Genomic DNA, 24904 nt, shown 5'->3' with positions numbered 1-24904 from the left:
ACACACATACATACATACATATATATATATATATATATATATATATATATATATATATATATATATATATATATATATATATATATATATATATATATATATACATTTAAGAATTTTTTTATTTAAACATCGTTTTTTATTTATATATAATTTAGAATATATAAAAAATTATATACACATGTAACTGTTTTTTAAATACATACATGAATGTGTGTGTGTATTTATATATACATAATTACACACAGCACAAACTCATATGTTTTTTATTGTAGATGATATTAGTAAATTCAAAATAATTTTTACTATAAGATAACAAATAAATTAATCCATAAACGCTTCTCATCTTGTTTTGTCATGTATTGTATATAAGAATATGGCGTATTAAAGGGTTTTTGATGGATTATATAGATATATAAATATCATAACAGTAGAGGGTAGCTGACGTCATCCGCCTGTGAGTTCTTCGTTTATTACATCATCGTTTATTACATCATTCAATTACCTCGTTGCCATGGTGAATGGAATGTTTGACTTCACAAACAGAACGCATATAAAGCCGAACTCTGACAGATTCTGTTCAGATCATTGATTCTCTGAGCGAAAGCGAACGAAATCATTGGCAGCACTTTACGGACTTTACAGTCAGTATACAATTTGTTCCAAACAATCAACCTAACGTCTTTTTTTAAAGCGACCAGTCAATTAACACCTGACAGTCCTTAAAATTGACGGAGGTAGATATGTCTACTTCAAGAGATGAGCTAGTGAAGGTCACCGATGCACGCAGGTTGAACACCAATGCAAGTGCAGCTGGCCGAATGAGCTTTTCTCTACCCGGTGCGATTCCGGAAGATGAATGTAGCCCACCAACAGGTTAGTAAATACTGAACTCGTTAACTTTTTGAGCCTTACGGGCCTTTTTTCAATTTGAATGCTGCAGCCTCCGGAGGCCGCATATGCAGGCCGCATACGTCATCAAGCCGGTTTATTCAAGTTAACTGAGTATTATTGCATTCGCAAGTCATAACCATTTTACGATTAAATAAGAGTAATAGTCAACTTTATAATTGTTAATATTCTGAATTAAGACCCAGCTTACACATGGGACCTCCGGAGGCTGCAGCCTTCGCATTTAAAAACGGCCACTGTCACATAACTGTGACTGGAAAAGCTGCCAGACAGCGTCGGAAAACAAACGTTACAACACCTGGGGCCTATACCATGAAGCTGGTTTTGTTGGTTAGCCAGCTTTGTTTAGGATTAGTTTGTGCAAATCCTGGGTTTTGGGTACCATGAAAATAGCTTGTACCAACAAGGCCTGAACATTGGCTTGGTTTTGTCAACCTGAAACTAATCCTGTAAACCTGAGTTTGTTTAACCATTTTCATGGTACGGGCCCCAGCTTTCCTTTGCTCCGTTAAATGATTATTAGCACAGATAATGAATGCTATAGCCTACCAGCTTGATTTAAACACGCGCTGTATTGGATATGTAGTGTTATATTAAGTATAGTGTTATTTTGGGTTTTTGAAATTGATTGGTAGCGCTGTGTGATATTCTAGCCCTTTAGAAAGTTCGAGGCAAAGAGTGGTAATTTTCTTAATAGTCAAGAAATGCATTGATTTACAATATTTGTATTTATATTTTAAGATATTGAAGAAAGAGTGTGCATGGAAGTACATTTCTTATGTTTTTTTTTTTTTTCGATTTGTGGGTTGGGTGTGTACATCAACAAATGCAACCATATATTATTTTAATCACCTTCTTGTTCCCTTAATCATAACACCATTTTGAAACACGTTTAAAAAAACACCATGTTTGTTCAAATGAACCCCACCAGTAAGAGCTATTTTTTTCTTTGTAAAGGTGTCCACTAGGGGTCACTCTTTTATAATGAGTGAATATAGGTAGGAACCTTCCTTCAAGTGACCGGTGTTGCTGGAGGAAGGTGCAGACGGTTTTTGTCCGTTGCACGAGGCTATGCGGTTACCAATGGTTACCAACGTGGTAAATTAAATTAAACAGGGCTCTCAAGTCTCACGCATTCACCGTGAGAAACGCGCATTTCAGTCAGTTCACACGCTCACACTCCACACCTTGTATTTCTCACGCTGAGAAGAGAAGAGACGCAGGCATACGCTGGCAGTTCTAGCGAGTTCGGCTGCTTATGTGCTCAACTTTACGCAGCGCTGCAAGAACTGACAAGCAGATGACATCAGAGTACCGCGAGAATTCTCGGAGGTGGCTGATTTCAAATCACTCTCGCGTTACTCTGATGTCATCCACTTGTCGTCTCCTGCAGCGCCTTATTGATGCATATTACCAGGCAATCAGAAAAAAATTAGAAGTTGTTTCTGGTTAAATTATATTATCCCGCTGCAAGCACGTTCGTTACTAACATGGATTTAAAGGAGTGGAAGTTGGATGAGCAAGATTTGATGAATGCGGTAGATATAATCCATTTTTAAAGCATTTTGATTTTACGATTCCTGGACGAAATCTTTTCCTTTGATCAAGACACTGAGAGCTAATATTGGGGAATAAAACCAAATCCGTGCTAAATAATTATTGATTCAGTCAAAAACTCCAACAGCTTTGCAACCAGAAGCTTTAGTTGCCTGAAACTAATAAAAGTGCTAACTTAGAGGCTTAATTAATGTAAGATGCATTTCATTATTATTGCCCTTTCATCATTAAATGTTCTGAAATACTGTAAGTGTACAATAAGCTCAAGTTAAAAGAGTACAATTCCATAATCTACTTAAAGTGCTCTATTTTCATGTACTAATTTTGTACTTAATATAGCCTAAATTGTTTTGTTCTTTAGTACATTCATATGAAATATGCTAAAATGTAATTTAAAATGTATTTAGGTACCACTTGTAATACATTTGAACCCATCTTTGTATGAAAGATGAGTACAGGTTTACTTTAATACATTTTTGTAATACAAGATAGTATGTTAAATGCATTTCAGTTCATATTCATGACCTCTCAAAATTACACCGATAAGGACATCTATGTTTTTAAGATTATCTTAAGTACTAAATAATAAATTTTGATGTAGTGTGTGAAAATAGAGCACTTTAAAGGGAAAGTTCACCCAAAAATAAAAATTCTGTCATAATTTTCTCTCAGTCATGTGGTTACAAACCTGTATAAATATCTTTGTTCTGAAGAACATGAAGGAAGATATTTTGAGGAATGTTTGTAACCAAACCTTTAATGAGCCCCATTCACTTCCATAGTAGAAAAAATAATACTATGGAAGTCAATGGGGCTCATTAACAATTTGTTTACAAAACATAATGTGAAATTAAACTGTTAGCAAAAACTTGAGAATTGGGTGGGGCCGAGGGGTCGCTGTCACAAATACCCCCTCCCCTAACCAAACTTTTGGTAAAACTTGAGAGCCCTGAATTAAATGAATACTCTGAGCATTCAAATGGTGAGTGGACATTAAGTAAATGAAAGCCAAGTGTGCGCGTGAATAACATAACCTACACCATCCAGCAACCCTCAGCCTGCTTCAGTGCCATAACTGTAGGTCCCACATACAAATTTAAGTGTTTATTTCTAGCTAATATGTATGTGTTGATTGTGTAAAAAACGATTAATCTAACTTCAATATTTTTTTGCCCCGGTTTCCCGCCTACGCGTTTAATAGACTGTATCTCTAATTACACAATAATAGATGAATCTGAACTAAGAAAACAAAATTACTTTTAAAAGGCTGTTCATGGTTTGTTATGTGTTGCTAACGTTATCATTAGCCTGCACTGCTATCACTCTCTTGCCTAGTATTTTTGTCTTGTTTTCAGTACAAATGTCAAGATTCATTTTCTTGTAGGGCAAAATTACAAATATACGTTTTTAGACAAAAAAAAAAATGTAAGTGAATTTGTACATAAAACAAGCAAGAAAAAATCTGTTTTGAGAATTGTCATTATTTTTTATTAAGTGTTTAAGTAAAAATGTAATTTATTTCAAAAATATGTCTTTCCCCATTGGTAGATTGTTTTGCTTGTTTTAGGCACGAATTCACTTAAATATAAAATGTTTATTATTTTGTCTAACAACTAGGGATGCACCGAATCCAGATTTTTTGGGTTCGGCCGAATACCGAATCCACCGTTTAAGATTCGGCCGAAACCGAATAACGAATCCTACTCGCATCCTTATTCCATTAACACAGTAAAACACATTAATAAAGTAAACAACATCCACAGCAGTGTATTTTTCATTGTATTTAATTTTAACTGTACATTATGACAGGATGACAAGTTGGAAAACCTATTTTGACAATTACCATAAGCCTATGCATAATAAAAGCGATGCGTTGCGACACGCTCGTTTTTCCAATAAGCAAGCAGCTCTGCGCTGAAAACCACATTCAACTTTGAGTGAGAAATTCCGCTCGTCAATGTCAGTTTTCACACGGCCATCCAATTACAGTGGAGGAGGGGCGGGACATTACCACAGCAACCAACCGGCCCACAGCTGAAGCATCACAGCTACCAAGCGCTCGGCTGAAAAACAGCTGGCATTTGGCGTCCTCAAGGCGTTTTCAGCCGTGTTTAAAAGTTTTGGTGTGTCCAGCCCCGTAGGCTCACCGAAAGAAAAAGCTCATCTCCACGTCAGCACCTGATGTGTGTAATCAACGGCCACGTGACGTCGACCAGCATAGCGCAAACCTAGGGTTCGGTTCGGTGGAAAAAAAATCTAGGATTCGGCCGAACCCCGTCAAAAAGCCCAGTATTCGGCCGAATCCGGATCCTGGATTCGGTGCATCCCTACTAAAAACTAGATTTGTTTTTCTAATTAAGAAAATGCTTCTTAATTTAGAAAGTTTTAAACATTTGTACTGAAAACGAGACACAAATAGTAAGTAAGCAAGTCATTTTTGCCTTGCCATGATACGCATCACGCTACAAGAGAAAGCTCAAGGCTCAAAGGGTTCAAATAGATCATAATGTCAAAATATCTCACTAACTGTTTATAATGTGTTGTTTATGTCTTATCTTTCCAGTTGTAAGACAGAATACCATCTTGTCTGATTCAGCTGGTGGGCACGTGACTGGCAGCAGTGCAAGTTGTGTTCAACAGAGGTTGAACATCGCTGCACCTGCAGCCAGTTACACAAGATTTACTCTTCCTGGGGCTATAGAGGAGGAAGAGGAGGATGAGTGCAGCCCAGAAGGTCAGTCACACCATTATTGACACCTCAAATATAATTAATATCAGGGGGAGTAAATTATGAGATTTTTGTGTACCCACAGTATAACATTCACATTTCTACAGCCTGTATTGGGTGATTTAGTTGATGATGATTTAAAAGAATAACATTTAAATTAACTATATGGACTTACACATGACTTTGTTTGAATGTTTATTTAAATTTTTTTATCCTCTCGGATGGTAAAATGGATAAAAAACGTCATAGGCCAATCGGTCATCTGACGGCATGCAAAATAATATAAAAATATATAAATTTTTAATGATAAAAATAATATTTATTTTTTGTCTATTTCCCATCTATACATTAATGCTGTGTTTTGGGCGATATGAAGTACTTTTGTACCCATTTAGCACTAAATTCCTCAACTACACCATTAGCTTGCCTGTAAAATATGAATTTTTAATGAAAAATCCACATAAATTATTATCTAAATTTGATTTAAATTATTTCTAGGTATTGATCTAGATGTTATGTGCTGAATTTGGCCATCTGCTGGTTAGAAAAAACATACAAGATTTACAGATTAGGAAATAAATCATTTTGACCAGCAGATGCCCGTAGAGACCCATTCATTTCACTGGATGAGGACAATTTTTGACAGAATTTTTGCTTTAAAGTGGTTGTGGAAATTTAATTTTACCAACTTATTTATATCAGCTCAAGTACATTTCAAAACATATTTTTTCAAAATACCACATAAACTGTTTCTATAGAGTAAACTGTGTTAGAGAAGTTTATCATGTGTATGTCTTTATGTCCACACAGCTCATAGATTCATGGCCGGCAGCGGAGAACGAGACGCTCAACGGAGGTTGTCTGTCTCCTCATCTGCAGCTGATCAAGAGTCTATTGTGTCTTCTGAGGATTCAGAACACAACACAACACACACTATGGGTATGAGCTTCAAATATAATGCAACGGAAATAAATATATTAACTTAGCTCTGCGAAATTTAAAAGAACACTACAATTTGCTTTTATTTTGCCTTTATCATTTGAAGAGTTTCGTTGCAAAATTAGATTTTTCAGAAATCTCGTTTTTTGGTTGTGCATTCCAATTAATTTCAATTCAACTGCAGTTGGTTTGTTTTGATTTAAACTTTCATAACTTAAAAAATACAGCTAAGTAGCACCACAAAACAAAATAATAGCATGATAACTTAATAATAAACATGTTTTGACAAAAATGTTAAAGCCGGAGTTATCTCGTTTTGCAAAGAAACTCTTCATTTCTTGTATGGTCATTCCAGTGTTTGTTTGAAAAAAGCAAACCTCAGTCACCCAACAGTAATAAAATATGTAAGAATATATGCAAGTTAAAAAGTACAGAATGAAAACGTTTTGCTCATGCGGAGCGAGAAAAAGCTGTCAATAAAACGGACTCTCTGTAGTAACGTAGAGGACGTGCTGAAATAGTCGATTTGGCAGATGATCATCATGTTTATAATGTTTGACGCAGATGTTGTTGATCTAAATGCCCTAATATTACTAACATTTGTGCTTGTCAATTTACTGATATTTGCGACATTTAATGCCTAAAATAATGTCTTCAAATTGTGTTGTTTGTTATGGAAAGGAGATGTTGTTCCTGTGTTTTTTAAACGTCTGCGTTGTTACCGAATCACCTTCAGAAGTGTCTATTCCCATCTGTGCAGTTTTGAATTCGCACTCATGCTAAGTAGTCCTGTTTAGTAAATCTGGTCCTATGTTTTGAATTTTTGTGTTTATGGATTTTGCCAATAACTAAGGTGGGCAGTAACTGCCGATAACTGATAAAAAAAAATGTTAAGTGAATTCAAACACAACACAAAGTTTTGTTAATCTTTATTGCAAAATTAGATTACAGAATTGTCAAAATAATTTGTACTTTAAAGTAAAAAAAAAAATATATATATATATATATATATTTATTAACTATCAACAAATCTTAAAGCCAATTAAAATAACTTTATAAATGACTTTATAAATGCGCATCTGTGCAGCTCGATTTCACTGTCGAGTCCTGTGAGCACATTTATCTTATAAAATCAATTATGATAAAAATGAGCTGAAATCAGACCTTAACTGTTTGTACTTTTCTCTTGGCTGCATGAAGGCTAAATGTCATTCTCTAATCGGACGATTTAAAAACGCAGCAACAATCAAGACATGTACACATTGTTTCATAATTGTGTGTTGTTGTTTTTTTACATTTTTGCCAATGGGTTTTATTTTTGTGAAGGGGGTATGCATGATGTGTTCTTTGTAGGGGTATGTGCTGTTTGTAGATGCGAGCCTCACCGTCATCAACATGTATCCGACCGGCAGGTGACCGTACCACGAGAGTGATTTGAGAAATTATAAGGAATCTGCTTTCGAATCGCTCATCAGTCGAGTCATCCTTCTAGTATACTACACAAAACGCTGTAAAAACCTTATTACTGACGCATCAGAATTCTACATTGATATCAATAAAACATATACACTGCACAAAATTATTTTCTTACTTAGTATTTTCTCTTGTTTTCAGTGGAAATATCTAAAAATTCTTAAATCAAGATGTATTTCCTTGATGAGCAAAATGACCTAAGAAAATAAGTCTAGTTTTTAGACCAAAAATATCAAATTTGGGTGATTTTGTGCATAAAACAAGCACAAAAAAAGGTCTGCCAATGGGGTAAGCAATTTTTTCTTTAAATTTTCTTGAATTTAGTGTTTAAAAAAATGTTCAAGATTTTTTTGCTTACCCACATTGCCAGATTTTTTTGCTTGATTTATGCACAAAATCACTTAAATTTGATATTTTTGGTCTAAAAACTAGACTTATTTTCTTGTGTCGTTTCGGTCATCAAGAAAAAGCATCTTAATTTAAGAATTTTTAGATATTTTTACTGAATACAAGACAAAAATACTAAGAATTTTTTTTCTTGAAAATAATTTTTTTGCAGTGTTATTTCTGATTTAGAATTTGCATGAGTTTTATAAGCCCTGCAAATGTTAACAATTAAGCGATTTAAGACTATTTGAGTGCCAAAAATGCTAAAGTGAGCTGTTTTCTAAGCTTGTAGACTAGTCCGCGTGCGAGAAGGAATCCAAGCGTGTTAAAGTTCTCTCACGCCAAGTGAAGCCCACAAACTCTCATGCAAGGAAAAGCATACAATATCCATGTTAATGTGAAACAATGATGATGACGATAACTATCGCCAACTACCATCATGAAAGCCTGCTAATAGTGATATGTCTGACGACACGATACTATCGGCACAACCCTAGTGTAGACGGGCGCACACAGTCAAAGGGACAGAAACTCTAAAGCCACTTAATGATCATGAAAATCAAATGAGTTTTAGTGGCTTGAAATGCAGGAAAAATATATTTGTGTTAACTCTTTCCCTGCTATTGACAAGTTATCTCGTCAATTAAGAGAAAACACTTCCCTGCCACTGACAAATTCATATTTCTGCTATTATCCACTGGGTGGCGCTCTTACACATCTTATAAAACACTAAAGCATTCACTCAGTTCAGAAGTCCTTTACAAAATCACAATTAAAACTAAAAAATTCAAAATTTGGTATTTTTGACGAAACCTATCCATATTTGAGAGGTGATAAAAAAAAGAACAAATGAAGATAGGATGAATTTTTTTTTTGGAAGCATAGGGTCTGTTCCTTCCTTTGATATATTGTATGTTTATATATTTAAAGAAGAATATTTTCTGGAAGGAACTTTACACTGGCAGGTATCTGATAAGTGTTATATGATGATCTGTTTTTTCTCTTTTCTATCGTTTAGAACAAAAAACAAAATCACAAAAAAAGAAGGAGAAGAAGAGAAAGAGAAAGAGAAAGGGGAAGAAAGCGGCTATCCGTTCTTTCTTCCAAAATACATGGCGAACTATAAAGCAAGCCTGCTGTGTTTGCCAAAATGAGGACGACTTGGATCCATCTGATCCAACTGATCCTCCGCCAGGCCCATCCGGCCTGAAGCCAAAGGCCCGGAGTGATCATGCCGATCTACTCAAGCCAACGGGCTGCCATAAACCAGACTGTTGCCACCCTGGTTTATTAAATACCTTGGAGGAAACCAACCTCCAGGAAGCGGCTGATCCCAACAATGGTCCATTCGACCGGGAACGAGATGCCCAACCGGATCAGTTTGATAGTCAGTCATGCCTTTCTGGCCTGCAGAGGGCCCGTTACAATAATCGGCAGGATAGTCCCTTCGGACTCGAGCGGGCGGGCTATGAAGGGCCAGACTATTGCCAGTCTGGTCCAAGTACCTTGGAAACAACCGAGTTCCAAGAAGCGGCTGATCCCAAAAACGGTCCATTCGACCGGGAACGAGATGCCCAACCGGATCAGTTTGATAGTCAGTCATGCCTTTCTGGCCTGCAGAGGGCCCGTTACGCTAATCGGCAGGATAGTCCCTTCGGACTCGAGCCGGCGGGCTATGAAGGACTAGACTATTGCCAGTCTGGTCCAAGTACCTTGGAGACACCCGAGTCCCAAGAAGCAGCTGATCTTGAACATGGTCCGTTCGACCAGGAGCCAGGTGCTCCGAATGATCATGCTGATCCTCAGCCAGGTCCATCTGGCCTGGACTTGAGTGATGAGGAAGATTTTCTGTTTGCTGGTGAGTATACTGTTATTATGTCCTGGATTTGAAAAGTATTAGTATCATTATGAAAGTATCAGCATAGGATGTAGTTTTTATAAAGGATATTTTAAATACAGTAGTTCTCAACAAGGGTTAAAAAGTTTTATAAAGAATTTATTCATTACATATTATACAGTTTTTTTGACACAGTAAAACTATAACATCATAGTCCTGTTAAGAGAATGAATTATACATGAAAATCTTCTGACGTAAACAAATTTCATCATTGTTCATTATAGCTTTTTCTGTAAGGAATAATTGACGACGGGCCATTGAATTATTTGACAATAATGCACACCCAAGGTGCAATGTGGCACGACGCGAAGTGGAGTCTGCATTGTTTTCAAATAATTCGGGGGACCGGAGTCAATTATTCCCCTTATACCACGATTACCATAAGCATTGCTCTGGCGCCTATTTTAAGACATTTGACAAGTTAGGTGTGCGGTTATCAGAAATGAATGCATACCCACGGAACATTTCTCAGCCAATCAAAATACAGCATTCAACAGACCCGTGGTATAATAAATTATAATTACCCGGGTAATATTTGAGGAGCTAAGATGCAAAAGCGCCTAAACACCACCTCCATCAATGATATTAGTTGAATGATTTGCCACATATTATATGTACCGCAAAAATGATCTTCAAGAAAAAAAAAATCCTAGTATTCTTGTCTTGTTTTCAGTAAAGACATCCAAAAATTCTTGCATTAAGATGCCTTTTCCCGATGAGCAAAACGACCCAAGAAAATAAGTCCAGCTTTTAGACCAAAAGTATCAAAAACCAGACTTATTTTCTTGGGTTGTTTTGCTCATCAAGAAAAGCATCTTAATTTAAGAACTTTTAGATATTTTTACTAAAAACAAGACAAAAGTGCTAACGTTTTTTTTCTTGGAATTCCATTTTTGCAGTCTGTTCATCCAATACTTTCACATCAAATCCACTTAATTTCGACCCGTTCAGAGTACAGTTTTTTTTTCCAGAATTCATTATCAAGAAAACATATCAGACACATTTAGAAATAATTTAGTAATAATAAGATTAATAATCTGTATAAAGTCATGTTTGATTACATTGTGATTAATTAAACATTGAAACACAAACATCATATAGTGTCATTATTGTTGTAGTCGTTTATGTTTATGAAACATTAAATATTTTGCATTTCCTTTAAAAAGATTTTAGCAGTCAAGGAGAATCTGATGAAGATGAAGATCTCGCAGTAGCAGCACCTTATCCTGTTAACCCTGCTAATGGCATACAATTTGAACCATTTGGATCAAGACCAACTCCTAATTGTGCGTCTACCAGCTATCTATATATTAATCTTATAGTCTTGTTTTATTATGCATATACCGTTTGCATATTCTTTGTTTATCTTTTCAGTCAAAAAAAGACAAAAGAAAAAAAAATGAAGCATCTTCTTTGTTGACAGATTGGTTTTGCATGTTTTTTAGGGTCTTTCACTTCTCGATATCAAGTGGTGCCAAACTGGTTGCTTGGATCAGGGAGAACAGGAAGGATTTTTGCTGCGATTCGTTTATCTGATGGCGAACGGGTAACATTTATTATCTATTTATCAAAGTATTTGTCCTTTTGTAAACCAGTGTCGAGATAAATTAAAGACCGTAATGTTAAATATACCTAAATTCACTTTTGCAGGTGGCGGTCAAATGTGTAGCAAAAGATAAATATAAAAGCCAAAGATCGGTAAGTGGGCAGAATTTTATGAACATATATTTAGTTGTTTTGGTGTTTACTAGTTTAATTATGACTTTTTATCCCTAGCCTGGCTTTCGCACACCCGTGCCACAAGAAGTTGCTATGATGTTGGAACTGCAACGACACCCTCCCCTGTGCTCTCGCATGATACATATGCACGAGTGGTTTGAATTTCCCGATGGATACATTGTCGTTTATGAAATGTTGTCACATCCCTGGATGAGGCTGGACAAATTCTTGGAAAAACACCACGATCGGATCAGCGAGAGAATGATTAGAGACTTATTTCGTCAGTTGGTGTTAGCCACCAAATATTGTTGGGAGCACAGGGTGTACCATTTATTTTCTTACCAAGAAAATATAATGGTTAACATCAAGACCATGAAGCTTAAGCTTTGTGGCTTTGGTGGAGGGCGTTTGGCTCCCGTTAGTTCCCGTGAACCGCATCTGATTGGTAAGTGACCTTTATGAGTTTCCTAGAAATAAATCCTAAAGTCATAACGCAGAATTGTAATGCAGCCTTGGACCGAATGCCGATCACTTCAATGTTTTTGATCTGATGACTGTAAATGAAATGTTTTGCTAAACAGATCCAGAGCCTGACAGCAGACCGGATAAGATGCTGATTCCTCTCATGGCATTGAGAAGTGTTTTAAACTTCATGGTTATCTACAACGAGACCCATACCGATGGGGAACTCGTTGTATCTGATGGTAAGTGAAAAGCACTATTTTATTTAATAAATTTAATTTCACGTACAGAGGCTTTATATAATGTATCTTAGTTTTTTAGATTTTACCCAAATGTATCTTTCTTAAATTGACAGACGATGAGTAAAATCTAGATGATGTATTACAGCAAAACATATGGGACTGCCTCTGTGTGCTCACTAAGTTGCTTAATCTATTTCATGTCTTTCCAAAACAGAATGCCGTGAACTCTGCCGTCATTTAGCGGTTTACCGTTTCCATGACGCATTTGACAGAATCCTAAGACATCCATGGATGGCACAAGATGAATGGTCCTACGCAGGCAGTCAGGTCCCAAGACTTGCTTTGTGAAGAAATACACTGATGCTTAAGACGCACCAGTCCCCGTGCCATCCGAAATCAAGCCTGATGCTTTGGATTCCAACCTGCCACAGAAACACCCGCAATGGGCCTTAAGCCCTGACGGTAAGGCCACTTTCAGTTTTGCATGAAATCTTATTTTGTAATCCTCTAAGAATGGCTTTGAAGACTAAGTAAAGCTGATAGCCTTTTTTTATAAGATGAACCTGTCCCAGGACTATATGAATTATTTCCAACACCTCTTATCCTACTAATCCCATACATAGCATTTTAATATTCTTCATCTTTTCAGTCAAAAAAGTCAAAGGAATAAACTAAGAATCATATTATATGTTACAGACTGTAGATGGTCTATAAGCTAATTATAATTAAGTTTACTTTTGCAGGTGGCAGTCAAATGCGTTTTAAGGAACAAGACGCGAAAAAGCGGTAAGTGGCCATAACTTAATGAACACATGAAGAGTTAGTTGTTTTAGTATTTACTAGTGTAATTATTACAGACTAATAACTTTGTGATTAACCTACTTTACAAAGAGTAAAAAACGTTTACTCTGCACTGAGCACTTTGTTAAACTGATTCTGACTTCTTCTCCATTGCAGGTCGACAAAGCTGATCCGTGGAAGACAACGCCACTCAGTCGACCGCACAGAATTTAAGAGACTTTGACATTAATGTATTTTTGTTAGTAACTGTTTACCATAGATGCTGTTCAGTATTGAATATGATGTTTTTTATTTATGTTTAACAGATAATTCTGTCATAAATTGAATTTTTGCACTTGAGTTTCAATCCTTGCTATTCTTTAGTATTTAGTATTGTTTTTAGTTTTCCTCGTTTATCTTTTGTTAATAAATTCCAACTTTTTCAATTTTTACAACTGTGTCTTCGTTGTGTTGATAATACAGTTAAAGGTTCTACAAGTTAGCCAGAATCTCACAAAACCCTTGAGGGACATTGCACAGAATCGGTGACATTTCTGTCCCAATGACATTATAATGCAAAACTAACTCTAAAATACATTTTATTATTAAAGGTGCAGTGTGTAAATTTTTGCGGCATCTAGTGGTGAGGTTGCGAATATCAACAAATGGCTCGGTCCACTGTTCACCCCCCGCTTTTGAAACACACAGAGAAGCTATGATAGCCACCATCGGACAAACATGTCATGGTCGGAGACAACTTAGTAAAAAAAATTGTCTCTTAAGGGCTTCTGTAGAAACATGGCGGCCCAAAATGGCTACTTCCATGTAAGGGGACCCTCCGTGTATGTAGATAAAACGTCTCATTCTAAAGTTATAAACACATAAGGGTTCATTATGAAAGGTCTTTATAAACCCCTGATAATATTGTTTTGAATATTATTTCTGTTAAAAGATCCTTTTAAAAATTACACACTGCACCTTTAAGCAAAGTTTCCTGCATGTTAATCTAACACCACATTTATGCTGTCATTTAAAACATTAATAAAACTAATTGGAACACTGAAAAACAGCATTTTATATCCGTCCCTGTTTTTATCTCTGTACTTTACCTTTAAATATAAAGCATATAATTCTATAGATATCTTTATTTTTTGTCTGGGTCCATATCCCATATTTGCTTTTAATATTTTTTACCATTCGAAAAGTCATATTATTTTAGATAAAATGGATTTCACTCAGTCCTGTTACACATTTCCCCCTTCTGAAAATCTAGGAATATTCTACAAGTCAGTTTTTTTAAGAGGAAGTGACATCGGTGTGAATTCTGTGGAATGGGTGAATCCTTTAAAATGTATAAATGTCCCAAATGGCACACTTCAGACTTCCTCGGAGTCCACACTTTGATGACATCATGTAGTGCAGACCTTAGGGACCACTAGGGCACACTGGAGTTGTATTTTGGGGTAAGACTCGAGCGCCAAGGGGGTGCTGATGCATATAGGGGCCCTTTAAGTGATTAAACACTTACCTAAAAAAAAATGAATACCACAGAGTTAACATCAATAGTTACAGAGAAATAATGGACCGCAAAATGTTAAATATGTCATGCAGACAAGACATTACAACTACAATGAATTTATTTAAGGTTAAGAAAATTAAGAACATTTGTAAGGTAACTTTCAAGAGCTTTAGTTCAGTTCTCAATCAATTATATTATGTTGTCTTTGTGCCACTTAGGGTTGACTCTAACATGTGGCTGCTTTTTTCAGTAGTTTAATATGTGATGAGCACAGAAAATACCCAGACAATCGTGTGCAAACATTAGTTTGTGTAGTTTATCAATTGTCCACCAGAGAGCGCATTAGTCTTTCTAAAATCTTTTCTTCTGTTTTTCTGTCTCTTTTTCATCTCAAACTTTGAGTTAGCTCACTTTGCTGTGACATTTTTACCTATGAAACAGACCAACTATTTCAAATATGACATACAGCATTCCTTTCATGAAATAGCATCTTAAAGGGATAGTTCACCCAAAAATGTAAATCTTTCATTTTTCATGTTGATCTAAACCTGTATGAATTACTAAGAAGATGATTTTTTATGTGTTTTATTGATTTTTCACTTTTCTTTTTGTACAAACACACACACTCAACAAAACATAGACAAAAAAACCAAACACAAAAGAAGAAGATATTTTGATAAATGATGGTAAGCAGAGCTGATTGTTACCATTGACTTCCATAGTAGGAAAACAAATACGATGAAATTCAACGGGTACCGTCAACTGTGCTTACCATGTATCAAAATCTATATTTTTTTAATCATTTATCACAATACTTCCATATTATTTGTTTTCCTACTATGGAAGTCAATGAGTACAGCAGCTGTGTGCTCACCATCTTTTATCAAAATATCTTCTTTTGTGTTCATCAGAAAATAAATTCATACAGGTTTAAAACATCATGAGGGTGAGAATGACAGAATTTTTGGGTGAACTTTTCCTTTAAGTGATGCCACATTCCATGTTTTTATCCGTTCTCAGATGATTAGTGACAGACAACACAGAGCTTCTTGAAAAAAGAGACATTGATGTTTAGAGAAAAGATCTGTGACATGTTAAAGATGAAAGTCATGATCTGATGTACTGTGGCATCTGAGTTCAGCGCAGTTGTTTGTCGTGGATCCGTATAAACAGATTCTCTGAATTCCAGTATCACAAGGAACTGAAGGAAAATATCACAAAGAAAACTTTGATTTCTGATTTAGTTTCTCTACAGGCTCTGTGTTGAAGTTTTTCATTGTTGTTCATATTACAGCCCAACATATCCTTGAATAAGATGAAAATAATAGCAGTTTCATAATGAAGAAAAGGTTTCAGTTTTTTCCAAATTCAAATTATTCTAATTAAATTCATGCATAAAATTAAATCATATTTGGAGTATTTTATGGAAGGTTTCTTCTGAAAGGAAGGTTTGCCTGACTATAATCTCATTCACACAGCACTTTGGTGGCCAAAATAAATTGGCAGACAAGCTTCTGTGTGAATGCAAACACATCCTGTAAATATTCTGGGATTTCTCCCGGAAAGAAGACCCAGTAAGGGGCCGATCACACCAAACGCATTTATGGCAGTTGCAGGTGCCTTTTTTGGATATTTTCTATGGCAGTGAGCGTTATGTGCACTGTTCATCTGCGCCAAAAGCCTTGCATATTTTGCTGCCTGCTGCAACACGCATTTTTAAAGGAGTGCCGAGCACCCGATGTCATCTAAGTTCTTTCATTGTCCAATCGAATGAGGAGAGAAGCGGGCCTTCCATTGTGTTGACAGAAGTTTACTGTTGTTTGGAACCGAAGCCGGCGCCAGACCATAACTAACAGGGGGGCACGCAATTAGCAAAAACAAGGCATTAAAACAACAAATACAGTGCAAGCACACACTCAACTGGTACAGACTGTCAGCTCATTTCCCATATAAAGTGCAGAAGATCACAAACTATGCGCAAAAGTTAAACTATTTTGAACTTTAAACTTCGTTCTAAATCTCACCACATGCTTGGTACGAGCTTAGTTCGTCCCCTCTATCTCCGTTGGGATCTGCCCACTTTTTTTGCATTTTTCAAATATTGCCAGTGGGTGGAGTCAGGCTCTGACCAGGGGTTTAGTTACGCTTTAAAGATGCATGAGACTCCGCAATACAACCAATCAGAGAAACTGGTCTATTTTAATTAAAGAAAACATATATCAACGACATTAAAAGTCATGAAACAATCTTACAACCTGTCTTACTGGTAAATTGGGAGCACTGATTTACCGGAAAGGTTCTGTTCACACATGACATGTTAACTGCAATTTACCAGTAAATTACCAGTAAAGACTGTATGTGTGAAAGGGACTATTGTCTCTTTTGTGTTTGTGCACCTCTCACCCTCGATCATTCACCAGCATAAAAGAATACAGCATCACGTGCTCATATGTTCTTATAATAAACAAAAATGCACATGTGTCATTGCAACAATTAAGATATATCGTTCAACTCTTTAAAATGGGGTTTTAAATGCACATTAACAAACATGATAAGAAATGTCTGCAAACTGGACTGAAGCAGAGATCAGGGAGCTTGTCACCATCCGCGCTAAAGCTGAGATCATTCACCAGCATAACAGAACAGCGCATCACACGCTCCTTTATAATTTCATCAGTAACAAAAATGTGGTTTCTGGAGAGAGAAATAACCAATAATAAGCAAACTTCAGATGCTACAGAGAAACAAACTATGAATTGCAGGACTAAACACGCCACGTGTCTTTACAGGATCTTTAACGAACACAGATTCCAGCAAATCATTGGCAGTGTGAATAATCAATCAAATCAAGTTATCCCGGACAAATCCCCAATGCATTTTCTGTGCATTTTCTGTACTGTCTGTGTGAAAAGGGATAGAGATAATAATCTCAGCCTCAGGTGAAAATGTCTCTGCCGTGCAACAATAGTCCCTTTTACACATAGCCTACAGGCTTTACTGGTAAATTGCAGGTTACGGGTCATGTGTGAACAGAACCTTTCTGCTAAATCAGTGCTGACAATTTTTACCAGTAAGAGAGGTTGTGAGGTTACCAGTAATTTACTGGGAAGTGCTACGTGTAGACAGAGAATAAGGATTACTGGCATTAGAACAACAATTGGACGTACGGACGTTGCTCAACGCTTAAAGTTGAGCGCACCTGAAGTTAACGTCCACATCTCTTCACCAAAGTTGTTTAAAAGAGTTTAGCATCTATTTGCTGAATTACCCACATCCATGTAAACATTACTGCTGTTTAAGATGCAGGTTGCGGCTCTTTCCCATTTTGAAATCACCTGATACTCTTAAGGTTTATTATAATTCACACTGTGACAGAGTTCTCATTCTGTTAGTGAAGTTAATGAATCATTAATACTGTAATGAATCTTACTATGGTACTAGAGATCCACAGCGGTAGATTTTCAGAGATCATTCGTTTCACGCTGAATACACTGTGATAAATGCTGACGCCAACAAAGGAGAAGATGAGTCTGCCTGCTTTCAATTAGGTCAGATGTACAACTAATCACAGTTTTACAGAAGGTCCATCACGTGTGATCAGTTAGATTACATTGTGATGGATTTGTCTTATCAGTAAACATGAACTAATCTCTGTGCAATTATTCTGTCCTGATCTGATGTTGTTGTCTTTGTTCAGGAGTCATAAGGTTTAAGGTTCCTGACTCTGGAATCTCATGGATGTCAGGTAGGAAACCTCATCTCAATTGCTTTGCCGTTCCCATGGAAACTGGGCACTACATGCTTTTTAGGTGATGCTATAAATTCCAGCTTTTCTAAAGTTTCACTTCCATCGGTGGAACTAAAGTATCGCTTTTCTGTTTTTGAGATATCAGGTATTATTGGAGCTCTTCCCATTTATTTCACCAGGAGATCTGAGAAATTTGAGACTTAATGAGAACCTAAAAAAAAAACATTTGCAAAACATGAAGCATAGGATGGAACATGAAGGTTTTTATTTCATTATTGTCATGGCAGTTTCCTCATTATTTCCTCATTACTGTAATATAGTAATGTATTGGTATATGTTTTCATCATAAATGAATATCAATACAGCACATACTACTGTAATGTACTGAAAATTAAACAGGAATTGGGAGGTTAAAAATGCTCAACAAATAATCTTGATGACCCTTAAGATTTCTTTAAGAAAAATATAATTTTTTCATCTACTCATAACGTGTAGTCCAAACAGAATGAGATGAGAAGACGGATCTAAATGCAGATAACTTAAAAAAATATATATACACAAAAACAAGAACTCATGGCAACAAGCAACAATAAACAGCAAAAGACAATGATCATATGAGGGCTATATATACAGAGAATGAACCAATGAGAACATGACACATCAGGGAAACTAGAGACAATCATGACAATAAACAATATCAAAATTAAAGACATGAAGATGAAAACTATGACTTCAAAATAAAAGACTCTAACACGAGAAAAGACCATTTAATTTAATTTTGTGGAGAAATATAACCGCTTTAATGGTTGACTTTTTTTACGAATCAGTCGCACAATCCAAGTTATCTTACTTCCGTGATTTTTTAGCGTTTGTTTTTAGATCTGAGCAGATTTCAGGTAAGTTTGTGTTTTTACAGACAATAAACTCTCCAGACTCGGTCATAATATCCACAGAGATGCATTTCTCCTCTCAATACAGAGATCAACATATTTAAAGCCAAAGGTTATTGCTTTTGTTTTAATATCGCAGAAATCAATCATGTCAAACCAACATTAGACACATTCCAGTATATCTGTTTCTCAGCACATAGTCACCAGAGATCTGCTCTGTTAGTTTTTTTGATGCAAGGCTTCACCAGGTCAAAAAATTGGGCCCGTGAGAGGCGAACACAAAGCTGCAAATGGACGACAAGCAGGAGAGAGCCAGTGAAGTGATTTAAAAGTGGAAGAGGAACATGTCGACCTGCCCGTACAGATAAACACATGTCCTCTTACAGTATATAAATGACAATCATTGCTAATAGTCTCTCTTTTCTGGGTTGGGATTAACATTAGTCTGAAAGCTGTGTGAAAGCCTCTTTTTACTTATGTGCTGTATGGGCTGTGGAGCCGTCCAGGCCAAGTCGTCTGTAAAGGGCATCTACCCTACAGCCAGTGAGTCCATTCAGAGTCAAAGGGTCGTGCCAGAGACAAATCTTCCCAGAATGTTTGGGTAGGGACATCAGAAGATCAATTGAAAGGAAAAATTAAAACATGATGACTTAAATCATAATAACAATCTACACTTTGCATTTTTATAAAAATTTACACAGAATAAAAAACTTATGCATAAGACTTTTTAAATTTACATTTACGTTTATTATTTTTAGTATTTATATTGCCTGCCATTATTATATTATTAGTATTGTCTATTTATTTCTCTGTCTGTCTGTCTGTCTATATATCTATCTGTCTATCTTCGCTATCTATCTTGCCTCTCTGTCTATCTGTCTGTCTATTTATCTATCCATTTATCTATATGCATATTTATCTATGTGTCTATCTTGTCTATCTATCTATCTTGTCTGTCTGTCTGTCTATCTGTCTGTCTTGTCTATCTATCTTGTCTTCCTGTCTTCCTGTCTATCTGTCTGTCTGTCTTCATGTATTCCTGTCTTCTTGTATTTCTTCTTGTCTATCTGTCTTCTTGTATTCTTGTTTTCCTGTCTATCTGTCTGTCTGGCTGTCTTCTTGTCTTCCTGTCTTCTTGTATTTCTGTCTTCTTGTCATCTTGTCTATCAGTCTATCTGTCTTTTTGTATTCTTGTCTTCCTGTCTATCTGTCTGTCTTTCTGTCTGTCTTCTTGTCTATGTTGTTTATGTTGTCTATCTGTCTATGTTGTCTTCTTGTCTTCTCTTTTTGTCTTCTTGTCTTCCTGTCTTCTTGTCTATCTTGTGTATCTGTCTTCTTGTCTTTCTCTCTTCCTGTCTTCTTGTCTATCTTGTCTATATGTCTTCTTGTCTATCTTGTTTATTTTGTATCTGTCTATCTGTCGTCTTGTCTTCTTGTCTTCTTGTATTCTTGTCTTCCTGTCTATCTGTCTTCTTGTCTATGTTGTTTATGTTGTCTGTCTGTCTATGATGTTGTCTTCTTGTCTTCTCTTTTTGTTTTCTTGTCTTCCTCTCTTCTTGTCTATCTTGTCTATTTTGTATCTGTCTATCTGCCTTCTTGTCTTCATGTCTTCTCGTCTTCCTGTATTTTTGTCTGCTTGTCTATCTTGTCTATCTGTCTTCTTGTCTTCTCTTTTTGTCTTCCTGTCTATCTTGTCTGTCTTCTTGTCTTCCTGTCTATATACTGTCTATATATCGTCCTGTCCATGTTGTTTATCTGTCTATCTCTCTATTTAATTATCTATTTGTCTTGTCTTGTCTTGTCTTGTCTTGTCTTGTCTTGTCTTGTCTTGTCTTGTCTTGTCTTGTCTTGTCTTGTCTTGTCTTGTCTTGTCTTGTCTTGTCTTGTCTTGTCTTGTCTTGTCTTGTCTTGTCTTGTCTTGTCTTGTCTGTCGTAACAGCTGTCCCTTTAAATGTAATGTTTCTTTTAGTTGTTAGTATTGTGTTATTAATGTTAATAAGCTCTCTTCTACACTGAAGCACAGCGTCTCATTTGATGGAGAAAATAACGCACAGTTTTTTATAAATAGGTTTGCCCTGTAAACCTTCTGTACTGTCCTTGAGACATGCGGATACGAGTGAACGTTTCTTATGGAGCACCATTTCTCTTCGTTTCACTCCTGACTGACATCGAAGGGCTTTTCAAGTAATGATAATCGGGATTATAGCACAGCTTTGATAAAAATTACTTGACTAGGTGGGAATCTTTTACAGCACATTTTAATAGGTGTTATATTTGGCGGGGTATTCTGTTTCATCCCTTTTAGCTCGATCTTTTTAACTTTCCAGTGCTGTCAGACTTTAACGTGTTCAAGGAGAACTCCTGCCGTGCTCTGAAAACCGTCTCTGTTTTAAACGCTCGGTGCTTTATTGTGTGGCATTGGGATTCAACACTTTTTGATCAGTTTATATTGGCTCAAAGGTTTCAAATAAAAGTGCTAACTGACAGAAAATATAAAATATTTACTTAGTGTGGAACCGAGGTTTTCAATGTCTGGGGCATTTTATATCCAAACTCACACCTGTTTTCATTTGGATAAAGTTGAACTGTTCTCAAATTTTTTTGTGCAGCTGGACACACCCACTTCTCGCTGACGGTCACTGTCGCTCGTGTTGCCGGAGGTCGCCAAGCTTCCAGTGAAATAAGCGAGATGGGAGTCGCTCCGCCATTGTTAAGCACTGGCTGTGTGCGTGGAGCATTAGACTTTGATTTTGTATAACAAGGCATGATATTAAAGAGAAAATATATCAATTTGGTACTTATTTAGTGATAAAAACTACAAAAGGTGTTAGACAGTATAGTTTTATACAGTCTAAACTGCATGATTGAACAGCAAAGGAACCTGTAAACTAAACACAACCAGCGCTGGTCCTTCCTATATGCAAATTACACAAGTTTAATAAGACCCCCACACCACTAGGGGCCCCCTTGATCTTAAAATATTTTAAATATCATTATAACAAATCAAAATGATTATTATGTTTAATGAAAATAAGACACTATAATTGTAATAATTTGCAAACATGCGATATTATGGGGATTTTAAAAAATACTTCTTTAAAAATGTTTTTTTTTTTTTTTTTAATTACTGATATGTACTCGGACAACATGCAATGCGTGATATGACGCAGGAGAGTGATGTGCTTAAGGATGCACATATCCTATGCCCGATTCAAAATGGAGCTATCCGTCTGGAGCAAAAAAGAAAAAGAAAAATGCCAACGTGAAGCAAGGGGACAAGAGGAAGATATGTGTTTGTAATGTTTTAAAGTCTTGTTAGTATTGCCATACAAAGCAGTGTAATATTTATTGTAAAAAATAATAATCCAATACAGATTTCCATATTCATATTTTCAAATTGTTTTATTTGCCCTTTATTATAAATAATGAAGTAATCATTTATGTCATTAAATATAGTAAACCACATTTATGCACTTTAATGTGTTTGTCTTTCAGTTTGTTTAGGTTTGATAAATGGGATTTTTAAAGTCTTTGTATTACCATTATGTATTTATATTTAATGTGATTCATTAAATGAATTTAAATTTAAATCAGGTTTATTTTTTAGTGCTTCTCACAACACATATTGAATCAAAACAGCTTTACAGCAAATGAATGTTTCATAATCAGCAAGTATTCATTTATCAGAGTGTCAAAGTAATGCCCATATGGCAATAATGTACAGCTGTAAGATAAGACAGTGGTTCCCAAACTTTTTCAGCGTGCGGCCCCCCTTGTGTACGGGGCATTCCTTCGCGGCCCCCCAAAGAAAATTTGTGACAAAAAACTTTCCTAAAACTCAACATTTTATTAAAAGAAACATTAAATTATACAAAAAAGTAGTGCTTTTGGTTAGTAGCCTTATTTTTTTAGGTTTAACTACACAGAATTCATGATAAATTAATGCATTTCATAAAATGTCATAAAACTGGGCCCCCCCTGGAACCATCTCGTGGCCCCCCTGGGGGCCCCAGCCCCCAGTTTGAAAACCACTGAGATAAGATATGTGGTTACTAGTTAACAACTAACTAGGATAAGCAGAAACAATAAATGGGTTTTATGAATGCACCGATGGGGGGCCCCCCAGCATCTACCGGCACTGAATACAACTTAAATAAACTTTGAAAATAAAATAAAACCTCATCACTCACTTTACTCAAATACATTTTCACAATCATAATGCAGGATTGACTTGAAAATTAAGATGTATTGCTCTCTCACACTCGCTTGCAGTCTCTCTCTCTCTCTCTCTCTCACTCACTCTCTCTCTCTCTCTCTCTCTCTCTCTCTCTCTCTCTCTCTCTCTCTCTCTCACTCACTCTCTCTCTCTCTCTCTCTCTCTCTCTCTCTCTCTCTCAGATGTCATTTGTATCTGCTGTCAGTGTACAGCGGCAGCAGTAAGTTTTATTTGGTTGCTCTGTGCAGGGGAAATGAAATGTGGGTTAATTGTAGAGGAATGAGACTAATCTCGACCTTATATAGGTCACAGCGGGGAGCACTGTTTGATCTTACAGCTACTTGACTTCACTAACAATAGAAATACAACACCTGAGCGTCGTCTCTTATTGAGTTTCAACTCCACACCTTATCTGCCTCAGTCCAGTTTGCTGATATTTCTCGTCATGAATGTTGTAAATCCCTCATTTTAAAGAGTTAAACCAACTTCATGTTGCCATGACACACACGTCCTCACTACGGCATGCGCGTCATTGTTTATGCGTCTCATTTTTCATTTCTTGATAACTGCTTCAATCTAGTTTGCGACATTTCTGGTCGTAAATGTTGATATGCATGTAAATATCTCATTTTAAAGAGCTGAACCAGAACTTTCGTTGTTTCGGCTTCTTGTTCACACAGAGGGTTTTCCATGTATTTTACGATCCCAGAAGAGTTACGGGACATGTTTGCGTTCAGCTTGTCTGCCAATTTTACGGGTTTTTTCTGGGAGCAAAGGTCTGTGTGAATGGGGTATATGTCTTCTGCATTGCCAGGCTTCATTCAGATCTTTACAATCATGTTTCTGTTAACATTTGGACCTTTGATAAATTCTGAACCTTCTAAGCAGTGAGATGCTTTTAACCTGTTAACTCATTCACCCCCAGCCTTTTTAAGAAAAGTTGCCCACCTGCATGTTTGTGATTTTAACAAAATTTTCACAAAATTCCTTGCAGGAAAAATTATTTTCTATAAATATATAAACATACAAATTATATCAAATTAAAGAACACACCCGCATGCTTTCAAACAAACAATAAACAAACAAACAAACAAACAAAATAGGGGAAAAAACGTTTCATTATATATTTACTTTTTCTACTTAATTTAACCACTGAAATATGGAAATTTCTCTTCAAAAATACAACATTTTGAGCAAAAAGCTTAAAAAATTGCGTTTTTGTAAAGGAATGTATGTTAGAGATCAGACTCAGAATGACTATCAAACATAAAGGCAGTTAAAATAAATCATTAAATCTTTTTAACTTCCGTTTTTGATAAATTCGGTGGATAAAAGCGGTATTACACTTTCACTTTGAAATTCGTCCAGAAAGGCATATTTATTAGTTAAATATGAACTCATAAATGACGAGATAACTTGTCAATGGCGGTGAATGAGT

At 36.1% G+C, this 24904-nt stretch overlaps 1 protein-coding gene across 1 annotated transcript; it reads left to right on the top strand.

Moving 5' to 3' along the window:
• Nucleotides 1-584: 584 nt before the first annotated feature.
• On the top strand, nt 585-13448 carry LOC129417048 (uncharacterized). Its single transcript, XM_055171480.2, has 12 exons — nt 585-873; nt 5030-5200; nt 6005-6133; nt 9012-9851; nt 11057-11176; nt 11336-11436; nt 11541-11588; nt 11667-12054; nt 12191-12313; nt 12528-12775; nt 13057-13099; nt 13271-13448. Exons 1-10 carry the CDS (start codon nt 741-743, stop codon nt 12659-12661), a joined length of 2187 nt encoding a protein of 728 aa, XP_055027455.2. The 5' UTR covers nt 585-740; the 3' UTR covers nt 12662-12775; nt 13057-13099; nt 13271-13448.
• Nucleotides 13449-24904: the final 11456 nt, after the last annotated feature.

This window comes from Misgurnus anguillicaudatus, chromosome 7 (assembly GCF_027580225.2).
Source record: "Misgurnus anguillicaudatus chromosome 7, ASM2758022v2, whole genome shotgun sequence".
NCBI lineage: Eukaryota > Metazoa > Chordata > Actinopteri > Cypriniformes > Cobitidae > Misgurnus > Misgurnus anguillicaudatus.
Note: the sequence above shows the minus strand (reverse complement) of the source record. Positions and strands in the feature narration are given on the sequence as shown.

Bases quoted from the DNA above. Each gene is read 5' to 3' on its own strand.
- LOC129417048 (XM_055171480.2), top strand. From the start codon at position 741: ATGTCTACTTCAAGAGATGAGCTAGTGAAGGTCACCGATGCACGCAGG. The intron at 6,134-9,011 runs GTATGAGCTTCA...TCTATCGTTTAG, and splicing joins CAACACAACACACACTATGG to AACAAAAAACAAAATCACAA. The intron at 11,437-11,540 runs GTAACATTTATT...TCACTTTTGCAG, and splicing joins GTTTATCTGATGGCGAACGG to GTGGCGGTCAAATGTGTAGC.